General features: G+C 41.0%; 1 protein-coding gene across 1 annotated transcript in view; it reads left to right on the top strand.

The window, feature by feature from the left end:
• The first annotated feature begins 8,013 nt into the window (after positions 1-8,013).
• Positions 8,014-18,338, top strand: part of LONP1 (lon peptidase 1, mitochondrial) — a 76,052-nt gene continuing 65,727 nt past the window's right edge. The window contains exons 1-2 of the mRNA XM_056571518.1: positions 8,014-8,102; positions 12,471-12,590. Of these exons, the coding sequence (XP_056427493.1) occupies positions 12,541-12,590 (50 nt within the window). The 5' untranslated portion in view covers positions 8,014-8,102; positions 12,471-12,540. The remainder of the gene's footprint in view (positions 8,103-12,470; positions 12,591-18,338) is intronic.

Below are 18,338 nucleotides of genomic sequence, written 5' to 3'. Positions count from 1 at the left end.
AATCACCCCCCTTTTCCCATAAAAAAAACTGTAAATTAAAAATAAACCTACGTGGTATCGCCGCGTGTGAAAATGTCCAAACTATGAAAACATATCGTTAATTAAATTGCACGGTCAATGGCGTGCGCGCCAAAAAATTCCAAAGTCCAAAATTGTGTATTTTTGGTCACTTTTTAGATCATGAAAAAAGGAATAAAAAGCGATCAAAAAGTCCGATCAATACAAAAACGGTACCGATAAAAACTTAGAACACGGCGCAAAAAATTAGCCCTCATACCAGCCCTTACGCGGAAAAATAAAAAAAGTTATAGTGGTTAGAAGATGAGAATTTTTAACATATAAATTTTCCTGCATGTAGTTATGATTTTTTTCCGAAGTACGACAGTATCCAACCTATATAAGTAGGGTATCATTTTAACTGTAAGGACCTACAGAATAAAGATAAGGTGTTATTTTTACCAAAAAATTCACTGCGTAGAAATGGAAGCCCCCAAAAGTTACAAAATGAAATTTTTTCTTCAATTTTGTCGCACAATGATTTTTTTTTTCCGTTTCGCCGTGGATTTTTTTAGTAAAATGACTGATGTCACTGCAAAGTAGAATTGGTGGCACAAAAAATAAGCCATCATATGGATTTTTAGGTGCAAAATTGAAAGCGTTATGATTTTTAGAAGGTGATGAGGAAAAGGGGTTAAACAAAATGTATTAAGTCTTATATATGCAAATGGGGTATAAAAAAAATTACAGGTCACGGCACAAAAAATGAGCCCTCATACTGCCGCTTATACGGAAAAATGAATAAGTTATAGGTCCGCAAAATAAAGGGGTTTTAAACTCACTAAATTTGCGTTATTTTTAAAAAAAAAATTTAAAGTGGTATAATAGAAAAGTATGTAATCATGGGTATCATTTAAATTGTATTGACCCACAGAATAAAGAAAACATATCTATTTTTCCGTAAAGTGTACAGCATGAAAACAAAACCTTCCAAAATTAGCAAAAATCGTGCTGAAAAACCAACTTTATCAAGGTACAGAGGCTAAATGGTATTTAGCCTCTGTACCTTGATAAAGTTGGTTTATCCAACGAAACGTCGGGAAGCGGAGGGCTATTCATGTTTTAACCAGCATCTATCAGTGCCCATCTGTTAGTGCAGCGGCATCCGCACATTAGTGCTGTCAAAGCACAGTATCACTATTAAAGAAGTTACAGGATGCACGCATACTATATAGGCAACTACTAGCTGTGTTTTTAATCACTATACCGGAGCTCATATATTTTAAATGACTCAATAAAATTCAGTTTTAAGGGGGGTTTCTAGTTTGGGGTTAACCCTTTGGGGGGGCGACCCCTAAAAAGGTTGTTGTTATAAACACTGTTTGAGAGCTCATGTTGCACGCACAAGATCTCATTGTAAGGAGAAAGGGGAAATCAATATTTTTTTTTAAAGGGAACCTGTTTGCAACAGGTTATATAGGGTACAATCATATTTCTTACCATATCTCTGTCCTCAGGGTCAGCAGCTAAAGTGGCAAAGATAGGTGTTAAAGTTGTTCTGCTCAATATGCTAATAAGCTCTAAGCAGCCTCCGGGGCGTGAGACCACATTTCTCTTTCACCATGTTTCCTGGTAGAAGCAGTTAGGCACCTCCCTATAGATTGGTGAGGCACATAGCGGCTATTGTATAATGACAGGACTATGGGGGAGATTTATCAAATTCTGTCCAGAAGAAACGTTGCTGAATTGCCCATAGCAACCAATCAGTTTCTTTCATTTTTGAAAAGGCCTCTGAAAAATCAATGAAGTGATCTGATTGGTTGCTATGGACAACTCCGCAACATTTCCTTTGGACAGGTTTTGATAAATCTCCCACATAAGCAGCAAAGCTTTAGAAAGCTACATACAGTTGTCCACCAATGGAATGCTTGTGTGTAGCTTTCAGCCAGCAGACGGTGCATAGTGGGAGGTCAGTGTGACCGCTAGATGGCTGGAGAAAAAACAGGTCGTGTTTTCTAGATGCACAACCTCAAGTGACAATGCCAGGCTTTCATACCTTTAGCTCCAGCATGGACGTATAGCGTTTATGGTAGTTTAAAAGTAAAAACATTGCTAATGGCTTTAAAACCTTGGGCTTAAATGGTGAATTAAATTAAACCAGTGAAACAGTCCTACTAGGCTATAGGTGAAAAGTAGAATTTGGAGAAAGAGAGGTTGTGTGTAAATAATTTACATTTATTGGATATAATAACTCTGGAGGTGAGGTCTTTGGCAGGGCCCTTGCTTCGGACAACTCACAAAATAGGTTACATGAATTAAATGGTTAAAAAACAATGCATTTGTTAAAATATATGGAACAAACAAAGTCTGCGCTACTGTGAGCGCGATGCGATAGTCTGGATTATCTTATCCTTATAAATGCTGGATAATACAAGTCACAAGTTCAGACGGTTATTTGGGCGCAAGCAGTAATGTTAAAATTGATCCTATATAGGGTTAAACGGTGTTTGGCAGCGCTGTGGACTCCCAAATATGAGCCCACTGTGTCCTGTCTGCGCAGGGCTGCTAAGATGCCATATATATGCGCATATCCGTGCTCGAGATTCAACCTCTATATTCCGATGGCACGGGCATATTGTGTAAGAGGGAGATGGATAGTCGGCACTATGTGCCTCTTACCGGATCGGTTGGTGCTAGATGCACGTGGTGTATGTGTCGGCGCCGGAGACCCTCCGAATCTGTGCCTCTCTGCCCCGACGGCACGGGGAAAGCTGTGAGAGGGAGAAGGGAGTCCGGGAGATGGAAGTCCGGTACTGTGGGTCTCTTGCCTGCTTTGCAGCGCCTCTGCTGAAGTAGTAGGGTGTTCCAGGTTGTCCCAATACTTATGCAAGTTTGAAGTCTTGAACCAGACACGTTTTGGGGAGCCTTGTCCCCTTTTTCAAGGGTGAGGATATAAAAGACTGAGTGAGCATGGCTGGAAATTGCAGCCTTATATAACATGTTCAAGTGGGATAAAAACTACGGTTCTGGATTTTTCCCGGGAAGTATAGGCTAATTAGGCCTCTGTTGTGGTTATTTAGACACAGACAAGAAAAACATGGAAAATAGACAAAGATAAAGGAAAGTCAGAAGATGGGGGAATAGACATGAGTATAGAATGAAGAGGTTAGATAATGTAAATGTTTGGATCTAGAGAAGTTGATATGATGTGGACAATAAAAACATTAACAATAACAAATGAATTACAGTATATATAGACTTTTTATATTGTCTCAAACTAGAAGAGGTTTCAAGTATTGCCATATGAATTAGCTAGATGTTTGATTAGGAGTGGTGGAATCTTTATGTGTATGGGGATCATACTATTATCTGTGTTAAAAAGAACCATAAAATTACGTGTAAGGCTGGGTTCACACTACGTTTTTGCCATACTGTTTAAAAATCCGTTTTTCTAAAGAAAACCGTATGGCAAAAAAACGGATGGAACAGTATGGAAAAAAGTAAACTATGCGTTTTTAAACAGTATACTGTTTTTAAAAGTGCATACAGTTCCGTCAGTTTTTATAGAAAAAGACCCATACGTTTTTGAAAATGTTGTCCATTTTTAATGGGAGGGGTCTTGGTTGGGGACTTTAGGTTTCAAATGCGCATGTGCAAAGTAAAAATGTATACGTTTTTCCCGTATGGAACCGTATACATGTGCGTTTCCTATTGACGTCCATGTTAAAAAAAACGTACGCGGTTGCAGTACGGTTTTTAAACCGGAGTCAAAACCGTGGTTGACCACGATTTTGTCTCCGGTTTAAAAACCGTACTGCAACCGCATACGTTTTTTTTAACATGGACGTCAATAGGAAACGCACATGTATACGGTTCCATACGGGAAAAACGTATAAGTTTTTACTTTGCACATGCGCATTTGAATCCTAAAGTCCCCAACCAAGACCCCTCCCATTAAAAATGGACAACATTTTCAAAAACGTATGGGTCTTTTTCTATAAAAACTGACGGAACTGTATGCACTTTTAAAAACAGTATACTGTTTAAAAACGCATACGGTTTACTTTTTTCCATACTGTTCCATCCGTTTTTTTGCCATACGGTTTTCTTTAGAAAAACGGATTTTTAAACAGTATGGCAAAAACGTAGTGTGAACCCAGCCTTACACGTAATTTTATGGTTCTTTTTAACACAGATAATAGTATGATCCCCATACACATAAAGATTCCACCACTCCTTATCAAACATCTAGCTAATTCATATGGCAATACTTGAAACCTCTTCTAGTTTGAGACAATATAAAAAGTCTATATATACTGTAATTCATTTGTTATTGTTAATGTTTTTATTGTCCACATCATATCAACTTCTCTAGATCCAAACATTTACATTATCTAACCTCTTCATTCTATACTCATGTCTATTCCCCCATCTTCTGACTTTCCTTTATCTTTGTCTATTTTCCATGTTTTTCTTGTCTGTGTCTAAATAACCACAGCAGAGGCCTAATTAGCCTATACTTCCCGGGAAAAATCCAGAACCGTAGTTTTTATCCCACTTGAACATGTTATATAAGGCTGCAATTTCCAGCCATGCTCACTCAGTCTTTTTATATCCTCACCCTTGAAAAAGGGGACAAGGCTCCCCAAAACGTGTCTGGTTCAAGACTTCAAACTTGCATAAGTATTGGGACAACCTGGAACACCCTACTACTTCAGCAGAGGCGCTGCAAAGCAGGCAAGAGACCCACAGTACCGGACTTCCATCTCCCGGACTCCCTTCTCCCTCTCACAGCTTTCCCCGTGCCGTCGGGGCAGAGAGGCACAGATTCGGAGGGTCTCCGGCGCCGACACATACACCACGTGCATCTAGCACCAACCGATCCGGTAAGAGGCACATAGTGCAGACTATCCATCTCCCTCTTACACAATATGCCCGTGCCATCGGAATATAGAGGTTGAATCTCGAGCACGGATATGCGCATATATATGGCATCTTAGCAGCCCTGCGCAGACAGGACACAGTGGGCTCATATTTGGGAGTCCCCAGCGCTGCCAAACACCGTTTAACCCTATATAGGATCAATTTTAACATTACTGCTTGTGCCAAACTAACAGTCTGAACTTGTGACTTGTATTATCCAGCATTTATAAGGATAAAATAATCCAGACTATCGCATCACGCTCACAGTAGCGCAGACTTTTTGTCCCATATATTTTACCAAATGCATTGTTTTTTTTAACCATTTGATTCATGTAACCTATTTTGTGAGTTGTCCGAAGCAAGGGTCCTGCCAAAGACCTCACCTCAGAGTTATTATATCCAATAAATGTAAATTATTTAGACACAACCTCTTTCTCCAAATTCTACTTTTCACCTATAGCCTAGTAGGACTGCTTCACTGTATACATTTTTATTCTATTTATTGGCACATTGGGTATGTGTAACGCAGTATCCTCGGCTTAGTTACTTCTCTTTTCTGTTTTATGTAGAGCTCCCACACAGTCTATTTTTGCATTAAATGATGAATTATTGGAGACTGAAATCCTCTTATAGAAATGCTTGTATACTGTGGCTATTTTGCAGATCTACAGCACATGGTAAATCATGAGTTATACACTTTTTTTTCCCACAGTATTTCTTGAAAGGTCTTTTCTGTTTTCCTGCTTCAGCAAACAATGGACACATGTAGCCTGGTACGACAGCTTATCATTGACATGCGTATAATTGAATGGCTGTAATGCCTTGGGTGCGAGAAGCTGGACAAGCAATCTAGTCACCAACGTATCGGCATTTTTTTTTTTTTTGGCCCCTTTGAGGACCAGGAACAGGAGCTTTGTATGTGTGTGTGTTTTTTTCCCATCTCCTTTAACGCTCATTCATTGTAGTTACCATAAACTGCAATAATCGCACCTTGCTGCACTTTCTACACCAGTTTGTACCTTTTTTGTGGAATAAATTTCACTTGAACTTTTTGTATTAGTGGAAACACTTTCTATAGTAAAATCATTTCAACTCCTAGTATAAAGTGTCTCTAATATGGCCCTTAATAAATAGGTGCAACATTAAAAAATTAAAAGCACACACTTTTCGGTTTATGAAAACCAAAGGGATATGGGCCTCTGGAAATAAAAGGCTGAAGCTGCTTTTTTTGCCGTGGGAAGTTAAGGTTGCATAAGCCGAAACATGTTAGATTTTTCCCATCTCCATGTTGAATTTGGCTGCTGTTATTTCTGCATTTTTTTTATAAACTGAGAAAACGCATCTCTGTCCTTGTTCATTTTATCTTTAAGTTACAGGTGCAACTTCACCGCTAATCTGTGCACTAAGAACGAAATTTTGTCTAAAGTCAGTGGAGGAGATTTGTCAAAACCTGTGCAGAGGTAAAGCTGACCAGTTGCCCATAGCAACCAATCAAATTGCTCCTTTCATTTTTAAAAGGGCCTATGAAAAATGATAGTTATCTGGTTGCTATGGGCAACTGGTCATCTTTTCCTCTGCAAAAGTTTTGATAAATCTCCTTGTGTTTTGAAAACAAATTTTAAAGGGGTACTCCGGTGGAAAACTTTTAAATTTTTTATTTTTTTTATCAAACTGATAAATTTTGCATACATTTTAAAGGGGTACTCTGGTTGAAAACTTTTTTTTTTCCTTAATCAAATGATACCAGAAAGTTAAACAGATTTGTAAATAACTTCTATTAAAAACTCTTAATTCTTCCAGCATTATTAGCGGCTGTATACTACAGAGGAAGTTCTTTTCTTTTAGGATTCCTTTTCTGTCATGACCACAGTGCTCTCTGCTGACACCTCTGTCCATTTTAGGAACTGTCCAGAGCAGCATATGTTTGCTATGTGGACTTTCTCCTGCTCTTGACAGTTCCTGACATGGATAGAGGTGTCAGCAGAGAGCACTGTGGTCGTGACAGAAAAGAAATCCAAAAGGAAAAAAATTTCCTCTGTAATGTACAGCCGCTAATAAGTACTGGAAGGATTAAGATTTTTTAATAGAAGTAATTTACAAATCTGTTTAACTTTCTGGCATCATTTGATTAAGGAAAAAAAAAAAGTTTTCAACCAGAGTACCCCTTTAAATGTATACAAAATTTAAGAGTTCTGTAGTAAAAGATAACTTATCCCCTATCCAAAGGGTAGGAGATGAGTTATAGATTGCAGGGATCCAACCACTGGGACCCCCCGCAATCTCCTGAATGGGTCCCCGGCAGTCTGCCAGAAGAGGTGTGCAGACCCCCATGAGGAGCGGCGGCCAACACACCCTTTCCATCTATCCCATAGAGATACATGGAGGATGTGTGTTGGCCGCGGCTTCCTACAGAGTTGGAACAGCTGCTTCAGAATAGGGGTTTTATGGAATTCAATGGATTCCTTTGAATATGTTAAGTTATGTTTCACTGCACGACTCCATTAACACTTTGATGCACCTATAAGGGTATGTTCACACTGAGAAATTCAAGAGGAATTTCCTTGAGTAATCCTGCTAGCTTTTTAAGCTTGAAGTTATTCAGCAATTGATTTTCCATTCACTTCAATGTATTTTCCGCTTCTCTTTTCACACTGAGTAAATTCTGCTCTCTGAATTCCAGCGATGAATGTTCATTCTTCAAGCGGAATCCTCAAGCAGAATTCAATAAAAGTCAATGGTAAAAAAAAAAATAATAATTCTGCCTGACATCGTTTTTAAGCGGAATTCAGAAAAGTAGGATTAAATAGCCTCCTCCTTCAGTCCTCTTCATTTGCGCGTGAAAATTCAGCTCAAATTGCACTTGATGGATAAAAGGAAAGAAGGCTACAATTTCCTGACTGAAATTATTCCTCGTGACTTCCTCTTGAATTCCTCAGCCTTAGTGTAAAGTGCTGGCTGGCATTTTTACAAATAAGGCGTCTACATTCAAAAATATAGGAGTGGTATTAATTGTCTTTTTATTTTATAATAATTCGGCCAATTTATACAGAATTATTCATTCGTTTTTTTTTATTTATTTTTTTTTAAATTTAGGTCAAGAATCCAAACTTAGTAGCACTTCTAAGACGTAAAGTAAGGCTTGCTCAACCCTATGCTGGAGTATTTCTTAAGAAAGATGACAAGTAAGTACTGTCTTGAAGGAAAACAAATTAAAACTTTAGTCTCATATTGGACCTTTTACAGATTTTGCTAGACACAAGCCTGTTTCATTAAAGGGGTACTCCACTGGAAAACATTTTCTTTGAAATCAACAGGTGCCAGAAAGTTAAATAGATTAGTAAATTAGAAAAATTGTAAAAAGATCAGTTCTCAGTGTTCTACTCACGAATGAGTGTGTAATGGATATCTGGTAATAATTAATTCTTATAAAGCCAGCAAATTAATTATTACCAGATATCCATTACACACTCATTCGTGAGTAGAACACTGAGGACTGATCTTTTTACAATTTTTCTATTTTTCTCCCTATCCTTTGAGTGAAGGAAATCTGTTAACCTCGTGTTCTTTAGTGTGAGCTCCACGCCTTTTTAATAGATTAGTAAATTACTTCTGTAAAAAAAAAATATATATATATTAACCCTTCCAGTACTTATCAGCTGCTGTATACTACAGAGGAAGTTCTTTTTCTTTTTGAATTTCTTTTCTGTCTGACACCTCTGCCCATTTAAGGGACTGCCCAGATCAGGAGAGCTTTGCTATGGGGATTTTCTCCTACTCTGGACAGTCCCTAAAATGGACAGATGTGTCAGCAGAGATCACTGTGGTCAGACAGAAAATAAAATCAAAAAGAGAAGAACTTTATCTGTAGTATACAGCAGCTAAGTACTGGAAGGAGTAAGATTTTTTAATAGAAGAAATGTACAAATCTGTTTAACTTTCTGGCACCGTTTGATTTAAAAGAAAATGTTTTTCAACGGAGTACACTAGAGATGAGCGAAGTTAGTCATTCGATTCGTCACAAACTTCTCGGCTCGGCAGTTGCTGACTTTAGCCTGCATAAATTAGTTCAGCTTACAGGTGCTCCGGTGGGCTGGAAAAGGTGGATACAGACCTAGGAGAGAGTCTCCAGCCCACCGGAGCACCTTAAAGCTGAACTAATTTATGCAGGCTAAAGTCAGCAACCGCTGAGCCGAGAAGTTCATGACGAATCGAATCACTGTCTAGATCGTATCGAATCTCTAGAGTAGACCTTTAACCCCTTAAGGACTCAGCCTATTTGGGCCTTAAGGACTCGGACAATTTTACTTTTTAAGTTTTTATTTTTTTCCTCCTCGCCTTCAAAAAATCATAAGTATTTTCTATTTTCATCCACAGACTAGTATGAGGGCTTGTTTTTTGCGTGACCTGTTGTCTGTCACTTTACCATAAAATGTATGGCGCAACCAAAAAAATACTATTTGTGTGGGGAAATTCAAAAGAAAACTGCAATTTTGCAAATTTTGGAAGGTTTCGTTTTTACGCCGTACAATTTACAGTAAAAAGGACATGTGTTCTTTATTCTTTGGGTCAATACGAATAAAATGATACCCATGATAACATACTTTTCGCTTACTGTTTTGCTTTTTTTTTTTAACCAGCTCACCAGGACATACATTTACATCCTGTGTCGTTAAGGGGTTAAACACTTCTATTCCTCATGAATAACAATCTTGAAATAAGTTTTCTTGCACCAGATTTACTAAACCTGTCTTAATTCTTCAGCAATCTAATAATGCACCAAATTTATCACTGTGATTCTGTCTTCTTTGATAAATGTTACATTCTTAAGACGGTCTGATCTAAAGGCCTAAGGCTAACACTTTGGGGCTGATTAGCACTACCCTAGCTAATTACCGCATGCTTTTTTTGTGCTAATGGCTGAAAATGCAGGAAAAAATGGCACCTTTTACAGTGAATATGCAAATTATGCCAGTCGCTGTAAAATGCAACATTTTTACTGCGGTTTCGACTAGGGATCGACCCATTATCGGTTTGGCCGATATTCATGATTTTGGACGTTTTCGGTATCTGCAATTACCTTGCCGATAATCCAATAATGCCCCGCCGCCCGCACCACGCCGCGTGGTGCTCCGGGTGGTGTCACCGGGGGGGATAAATAGCCGTTAACTTATACCGGAATATCGGTATAAGTTATCGGCTATCGGCCCTAACCTCCACAGAATATCTGTATCGGCCCTAAAAAAATGATATCGGTCGATCCCTAGTTTCGACTTGTTCGCAGCAAAAATGCATGCGTTAATGCACAGACCAATTATCAGGTGCTTTTTAAAATAACGTTATTTTTTTTCTATATAAGCAGCTGTATGAGGGTTATTTGTTTTGCTTCTATGGGTGCAGTACAGAGATTTTTCTAGTGATCACTTTGGGGACATTATCATTGCCTCATGACATTTTTTTTAGATTTAATTTGGTGCAAAATTTATGGGCAGTCTTTGTGCAAACATTTTGCACAATTTTAAAATACCGTATATACTCGAGTATAAGCCGAGACCCCTAATTTCAACCCAAAATCCCAGGAAAAATTATTGACTCGAGTATAAGCCTAGGGTGGGAAATACATCATCCCCCCCTGTCATCATGCAGACCCCCGTCATTAACATCCTCATCATAATCACCGCCTGTCATCATCCAGACCCTCATCATCATCACCTGTCATCATCCCCTTGTCATCATCCCACACCCCCCTTCATCATCCCCCTTGTCATCATCCCCACCCCCCTTCATCATCCCCTTGTAATCATCCCACACCCCCCCCCTTCATCATCCCCTTGTCATCATCCCACACATACCCCCTTCATCATCCCCTTGTCATCATCCCACACATCCCCCCTTCATCATCCCCTTGTCATCATCCCCACCCCCTTCATCATCCCCTTGTAATCATCCCACACACCCCCCTTCATCATCCCCACCCCCCCCCTTCATCATCCTCTTGTCATCATCCCACACCCCCCCCCCCTTCATCATCCTCTTCTCATCATCCGCCCTCAGTGGTCTTCAACCTGCGGACCTCCAGAGGTTTCAAAACTACAACTCCCAGCAAGCCCGGGCAGCCATCGGCTGTCCCGGCTTGTTGGAAGTTGTAGTTTTGAAACCTCCGGAGGTCCGCAGGTTGAAGACCACTGCGGCCTTCGACATCATCCAGCCCCCTCTCACCCCCCTTTAGTTCTGTACAGTACTCACCTCCGCTCGGCGCTGGTCCGGTCCTGCAGGGCTGTCCGGAGAGGAGGTGGTCCGGTGGGATAGTGGTTCCGGGCTGCTATCTTCACCGGGGGCGCCTCTTCTCTGCGCTTCCGGCCCGGAATAGAGGCGTTGCCTTGACAATGACGCAGAAGTATGTTGGCAATGAACGTACCTCTGCGTCGTTGTCAAGGCAACGTGACTATTCTGGGGCCGGGCCCGAAGCGCTTAGAAGAGGCCTCCCCGGTGAAGATAGCAGCCCGGAACCACTATCCCACCGGACCACCTCCTCTCCGGACAGTCCTGCAGCACCGGACCAGCGCAGAGCGGAGGTGAGTACTGTACAGAACTAAAGGGGGGCGAGAGGGGGCTGGATGATGTCGAAGGCCGCAGTGGTCTTCAACCTGCGGACCTCCGGAGGTTTCAAAACTACAACTCCCAGCAAGCCCTGCGGGTGGAGAGTTCACTCGAGGGGGGTGTTTTCAGCACGAAAAATCGTGCTGAAAAACTCGGCTTATACTAGAGTATATACGGTAGGCACTTTCGGCAAAACTGACGGTGAAATGCAGCTAACCTTTATTGACATTGCAGTGAAAGATATTTTCCATGTGTGCCTTTTTGGCAAACACAAATATTTACCACATCTGCCTTGCCTTTAGTAAATTGACATCATACAGTAAGTTCTGAGGAGATTTCAATTTGCACAAAATTTATCAAATTCTGTGCACATTTTTGTGATATTTTGGTGCAAGTAAGTTAAAAACACTGCAAACAAAAACAATTGTCTGCACACAATCATAAATCTCCCCCTTTATACCTAGGCCAGTAACATGACAAGGGGTTATGTCTAGAGGAAAGAAGGCTTTACCATCATCACAGACAGATTCTTTACTGTTAGAGCAGTGAGACTATGGAACTCTGTTACATGATGTGATGATGTCTGACTCAATAAACAAGATAAAGGAGGGCCTGGATGTTTTTTGTGAAAAATATATTACAGGTTGTGGATATTATATTTCGGTATAACGTTGATCCAGGGGATAATTCGCATCAGCGTCATCTGCCTTCCTCTGGATCAACACAGTAGGGTTTCAACTTAATTCACTTTTTTTTTCTGAACCTTTCCAGCTATGTAACTGTTGGTTCACACACGCACAGGATCTGCTTCAGATTTAATGTTGTAAAATCTGCAGTTGTTGATTTTGTAAGGCAATGACTTTATTTTGTTTGTGATGGTCAATTGAATTAGCATTTTTTGCTTTCTTTTATTTTCACCATCTAAACACATTTGTTTGTTTTCCATACATTAGTAATGAGTCTGATTCTATTGGAAGCCTGGATGAAATCTACCACACAGGAACCTTTGTTCAGATCCATGAAATGCAGGACATGGATGACAAGCTACGTATGATTGTCATGGGGCACAGAAGGCATGTATTTAGTAGTTGGCAGATTATATTTGCAATTTCTGTTGTAATGTATTGATTTTGCACAGTTCTCGCTTAACTAATCTTTTCTGCTCCACGTCCATTTGTTTACAAACTGTACATCACACTGCAAGACCTCACATCAGCATAAACAAAAGATCATGGAGATAGGCCCCATTGTGGTTGCTTGGGGCAAGTCAGCCTTTGAGCCCATGCTGCCAAGTTATAACACTGTATAATACGCTTCTATTTCCTCTGTGTGCCGCTTTGTCCCGGTTTAATGTGCTGGACCAACAACCAGAAGCACTGTTGGGCATGCCATGTAGCCAGAGACAATATTTCATATTCACTTAGGTGGATATCTATGAAAACCTGTCCAGAGGAGAAGTTGCTGAGTTGCCAATAGCAACTAATCAGATTGCTTCTTTCATTTTTCAGAAATGAAAGAAGCGATCTGATTGGTTATGGGCAACTCAGCAACTTTTCCTTTAGACAGGTTTTGATAAATCTCCCCCATAGTTTCCAGGGGTCGTGGCCATAATGCAGTGGGCAGTTGGATAGCGTTACGTCAGTAAATTTCAACCTCAGGACTGGTGCATAGCATGTGGTGCCAATATTCAAAAAGGTAATTAAACCTCAGTTATATGTAAATTGTTTGATTTGATCTCAGATTTTTTCGGATTAAATTAATGTAAATAAATGTGTGACTCCATATCAGCATGGGTTTATGGGAAATCAATCCTGTCAAAATAACTTGATCATCTTTTAAGACTGGACCAGGTTGAATTGCTGGATGTTGTATATCTTGATTTTTTTATTTCCCCCCCCCCCCCCCAAAGCATTTGATACGGTTCCACATAAAAGGTTGGTGCATAAAATGAGAATGCTTGGACTGGGGGCAAATGTGTTTAACTTGGTAAGTAACTGGCTCAGTGATAGGAAACAGAGGGTGATTATTAAGAGTACATACTCTGAGTGGGTGACTGTTAGTATTGGAGTACCACAGGGGTAATTTTGGGTCCCATTCTTTTTAACCCCTTAAGGACCAAGCATTTTTCAGTTTTTACACTTTCGTTTTTTCCTCCTTACCTTTTAAAAATCATAACCCTTTCAATTTTGCACCTAAAAATCCATATGAGGGCTTATTTTTTGCGGCACCAATTCTACTTTGGAATGACATCAGTCATTTTACACAAACATTTATGGCGAAACGGAAAAAAAAATCATTGTGTGACAAAATTGAAGAAAAAACACAATTTTGTAAATTTTGGGGGCTTCTGTTTCTAGGCAGTACATTTTTCGGTAAAAATGACACTTTATCTTTATTCTGTAGGTCCATACGATTAAAATGATACCCTACTTATATAGGTTTGATTTCGTCGTACTTCTGGAAAAAATCATAACTACATTCAGGAAAATGTATACATTTAAAATTGTCCTTTTCTGACCCCTATAACTTTTTTATTTTTCCACGTACAGGGTGGTTTGAGGGCTAATTTTTTGTGCCGTGATCTGAAGTTTTAATCGGTACCATTTTTATTTTGATTGGACTTCTTGATCGCTTTTTATTCCTTTTTTTTATGGTATGAGAAGTGACCAAAAATATGCTATTTTGGACTTTGGAATTTTTTTGCGTGTACGCCATTGACCGTGCGGTTTAATTAATGATATATTTTTATAGTTCAGACATTTACGCACGCGGCAATACCACATATGTTTATTTTTATTATGGTTACATATTTTTAATATGGAATTTGGGAAAAGGGGGGTGATTTAAACTTTTAATAAGGAAGGGGTTAATGTGTGTGTTTTTAAACTTTTTTTAAACTTTTTTTTTTACACTTTTAGTCCCCTTAGGGGACTTTTAGGAGGAATCATTAGATTCCTCATACAGATCATTGTGGTTTCATAAAACCACAATGATCTGCATGCTCTGCGCTCGATTGATAAAGCCTGGCCCTGCCAGGCTTTATCATTCAGAGAGCCGGAGCCGCCGCAGCAGGAGAGGTAAGCCCTCAGGCTACCTCAGTAGTGGATCGCTCCCCCGTGATCGCGCTGCGGGGGGGCCATACACCCCACTGGACCACCAGGGACTGTATACAGGCACCTTTAGACGCCGCTGTCAACTTTGACAGCGGCTATCTAAAGGGTTAATAGCCGGCCGCGGCGATCTGTTAACACCGGCCCCCAGCTACAAGAATCAGCTGGGGGCTGGCCGGTTTGACGCGGGCTCGAGTCGGGAGCCTGCGCCATACCCCGGTAACGGCCATTGGACGAGTATAGACGTCCATGGTCGTTATCGGGTTAATGTAGCTTTAATGATCTTGTAGAGGGATTGTATAGTAATGTATCTATGGTTAACATGGATAAATGTAAGTTTATACACATGGGGAGGAAAAAACAGGCTGGGATTATGTACTAAATGGGAAAATGGGACCACTGACATGGAAAAGGAGTTTTAGTTAACAGTAGTTTCACTGCCTCAGCAGCTTTGTCAAGAGGTAGCGGGCCCGCTACCTCTTGACAAAGCTGCTGAGGCAGCGAAACATGTTGAGGGGGGCAGTGTAGGGAGATTTTAATCGCGCAACCTTGCCATTGATCAGTGTGCAACTGCAGGCACACTTAAACGTAGATCTAAATAATTGAGTACTACAAGGGACTGGTTGTTCTTAATATTCCATTGATATAACAAGACAAGATATCTAAATGGCAAAGGCTGTGTAATTATAAAGTTACATTTATCATTTTGAGCACATATTTACAATTAATAAAGCTTGTGGGTCACAAACTGTATTGAATTATATGAATATATGGGAAGAAAGGTTTTAAGGGGTCTATGGGATTAAATACTGTTGGAAGTAACCCTCCATATATTGGTCCATTTTGGGAATTGGAATTAATGTTGCCTGCAGGCGCTGATCTCCTTTTCCTCCTGTCAGACGCGGCGCTGGAAATGAATGAGTTGTGAGCCCAGGACGGAGAGCGGAAGCTGTCACCTCCCTCTTCAAGTGCTGAAAGCCAGTGGGTCTCGGGCGCTGCAGAAGTTCTGATCACAAGTTATGCAGCACCTGCGGCCCACTGGCTTTCAGCGCTTGCAGGGGGAGGTGACAGCTTCCGTTCTCCGTCCTGCGTCTGCGGCTCACAACTCAATCATTTCCAGCACCGAGGCTCACATGAGAAAAAGGAGATCAGCGCCTGCGGGTAACATGATTAGTCCCCCAATGTGGGGACAGTGCTGCGGCTGATAATTCATTCGGTGGGGGGGAGGAAAATTAGGACAGTGCCCGCGGGTCATATATGATTAGTTCCCCAGCGCACTGGGGCTGATAATTCATTCATTCGAGGGGCCCGACCAGTATTGTGGCATAGGGAAAAAAACATACCCGTATTCGGCATGAAACAGTATGTTGCCGAGCACTAGTTAACAGTAAATTTAAAGGAGTACTATAGTGCAAATTTTTATTCTTCTCCTGTGCCCAGGCTTCAAAAAGTTAAAAAAAATATACAAACTCTGACTCGCTTGCGGACGTTGCGCCGATATTGGTGTCCTGATCCTTAGGGGCCTGTCATTATTTTACGGTTACTGGGGGGGGGGGGGGTCAGTGAGTCATACTGCGCTCAGCGTATTGCCGGCTGCAGCAATGATAAGGGATAAGATGTCTTATCGTAAGGATTCTGCTGCTGGGGACCCCTTTGATCTTTCCTGCAGCTCCCCGAGTAATCAGAGTAAGTTTGCTCCGTGGCTGATGACAGGGATCGGCGGTTCGTGACGTCATGGCTCCACCCTCTCATTATTTCACACCCTGCCCCCTCAATGCAAGTCTATAGGAGGGTGCGCGGTAACGGTCACTGCCGGTCCCTGTATCGTGAGTCCTCAGCCACAGAGCAAACCTAGCTCCGGAGAGCTGATGACTCGGGGGGGCGGATTGCAGGGGTACTGTAGGTCAAGCAAAGTGAAGGACTAAATTCAAAATCTTCTATTTTTACACTCTCATGTTCATGTAGACCCAGTTTTTGAATTTTTACAAGGGATAAAAGTAGAGAAATCACCACAAAATTTGTAACCCAATTTCTCTCGAGTAAGGAAATACCTCATGTGTATGTAAAGTGTTCGGCGGGCGAAGTAGAGGGTTCAGAAGGGAAGGAGCAACAATGGGAATTTGGAGAGTTAGTTTTTCTGAAATGGTTTTTGGGAGGCATGTCAAATTTTGGAAGCCCCTATGGTGCCAGAACAGCAAAAATAAACACATGGCATACTATTTTGGAAACTACACCCCTCAAGGAATGTAACAAGGGGTACAGGGAGCCCTAACACCCCACAGGTGTTTGACGACTTTTTGTTAAAGTTGGATGTGTACATGAATTTATTTTTTCACTAAAATGCTGGTTTTCCCCCCAAATTTGACATTTTTACGAGTAGTAATAGGAGAAAATGCCCCCCAAAATTTGTAACCCCATCTTCCCATGTGTGGACTGCGGGCGCACTACAATGCTCAACAGAGGAGTCACATTTGGCTTTTGGAAAGCAAGTTTTGCTGAAATGGCTTTTTGGGGGGCATGTCTCATTTAGGAAGCCCCTATGCTGCCAGAACAGCAAAAAAACTCCCACATGGCATACTATTTTGCAAACTACAGTGAGCCTTAACACCCCACTGGTGTTTGATAAATGTTCATTTTAAAGCAAGATGTGAAAAGGAAAAATTAGTTTGTTTTTTTTTTTACACTAAAATGCTGGGGTTACCCCAAATTTTTCGTTTTCACAAGTGTTTATATGAGAAAATTTCTGGGTAAATTTGTAAATAAATTTCTTTGGAGTAAGGACATGCCTCATATCTGAACGTAAACTGCTCTGCAGGTTCACACCAGATGTCGGAAGAGCAGGAGCGCAGTCAGGGGCCTTGAGAATTTACTGAGATACCTGTGGTGATAAAACAGCGGGACCCCCCTCAAGCAACATTACATGGGGTACACGGAGTTAGTAAAGTGGGGTACAGTGGGCCATAAAATTATAAAACAGATAATGTTCCCAGAATGATGACCCAGAGCATAGCCAAAACTAAAAAATATGCCCACCCCAAACCCTATGCTCTGAATCATCATTCTGGGAATGTGATGTGTGTGGCCGTCCCCAACCTGTTGCCTCCGCTCTGGTAGAGAAAGAGCACTGCGCATTTGAGGCAACATAAAAAAAATCCCCGATGAGTGACTCTGTGACCCATTTTTGGGAAATAAAATACACCCAGAGTCCTTATCAGGTTTTTTTTTTTTTTTTCTTTTTGATGGAAGAGTTTTTTGGGCAATTTAGTATGCCCTCTGGAATGTACTCTGGACTTGGTACAATGTGGTCAAATTATGGGAAATTTTAATGAAAAGGGAAGATTTAGTACTGCATGGAAGTGTGATACTCCCTGAAGTAGTTTTGTAATGCAGAGGCCCAGATGATCGGGGCAAATGTCTCATTGAGTGGTGGTGTCCTTCCGTATCCCCCTCCTGTGACACTCTCAGCATTTTTTTTCTGGGATCGTCCCTTCTTTCCAGTGTGGGGGACCTCACCTGCAAAGTGCTGGCCTGGGATGATCCTGGCACCTATAACTCCAGTTCCTTGGGAACTCCGGCTTGCTCTTTCCCGGTCGCCAAAGATCAGGGCCCTTATGACTTCTTGGAACTGCAGGTATGTCCCTGTGTTGCCAGCACCAACCTGTACCAAGTAGACCGCAATGTACCATACCTGTGTTTTCCACATGGCATTAT

Source organism: Hyla sarda, chromosome 1, assembly GCF_029499605.1.
Source record: "Hyla sarda isolate aHylSar1 chromosome 1, aHylSar1.hap1, whole genome shotgun sequence".
In the NCBI taxonomy this organism is placed as follows: domain Eukaryota; kingdom Metazoa; phylum Chordata; class Amphibia; order Anura; family Hylidae; genus Hyla; species Hyla sarda.
Note: the sequence above shows the minus strand (reverse complement) of the source record. Positions and strands in the feature narration are given on the sequence as shown.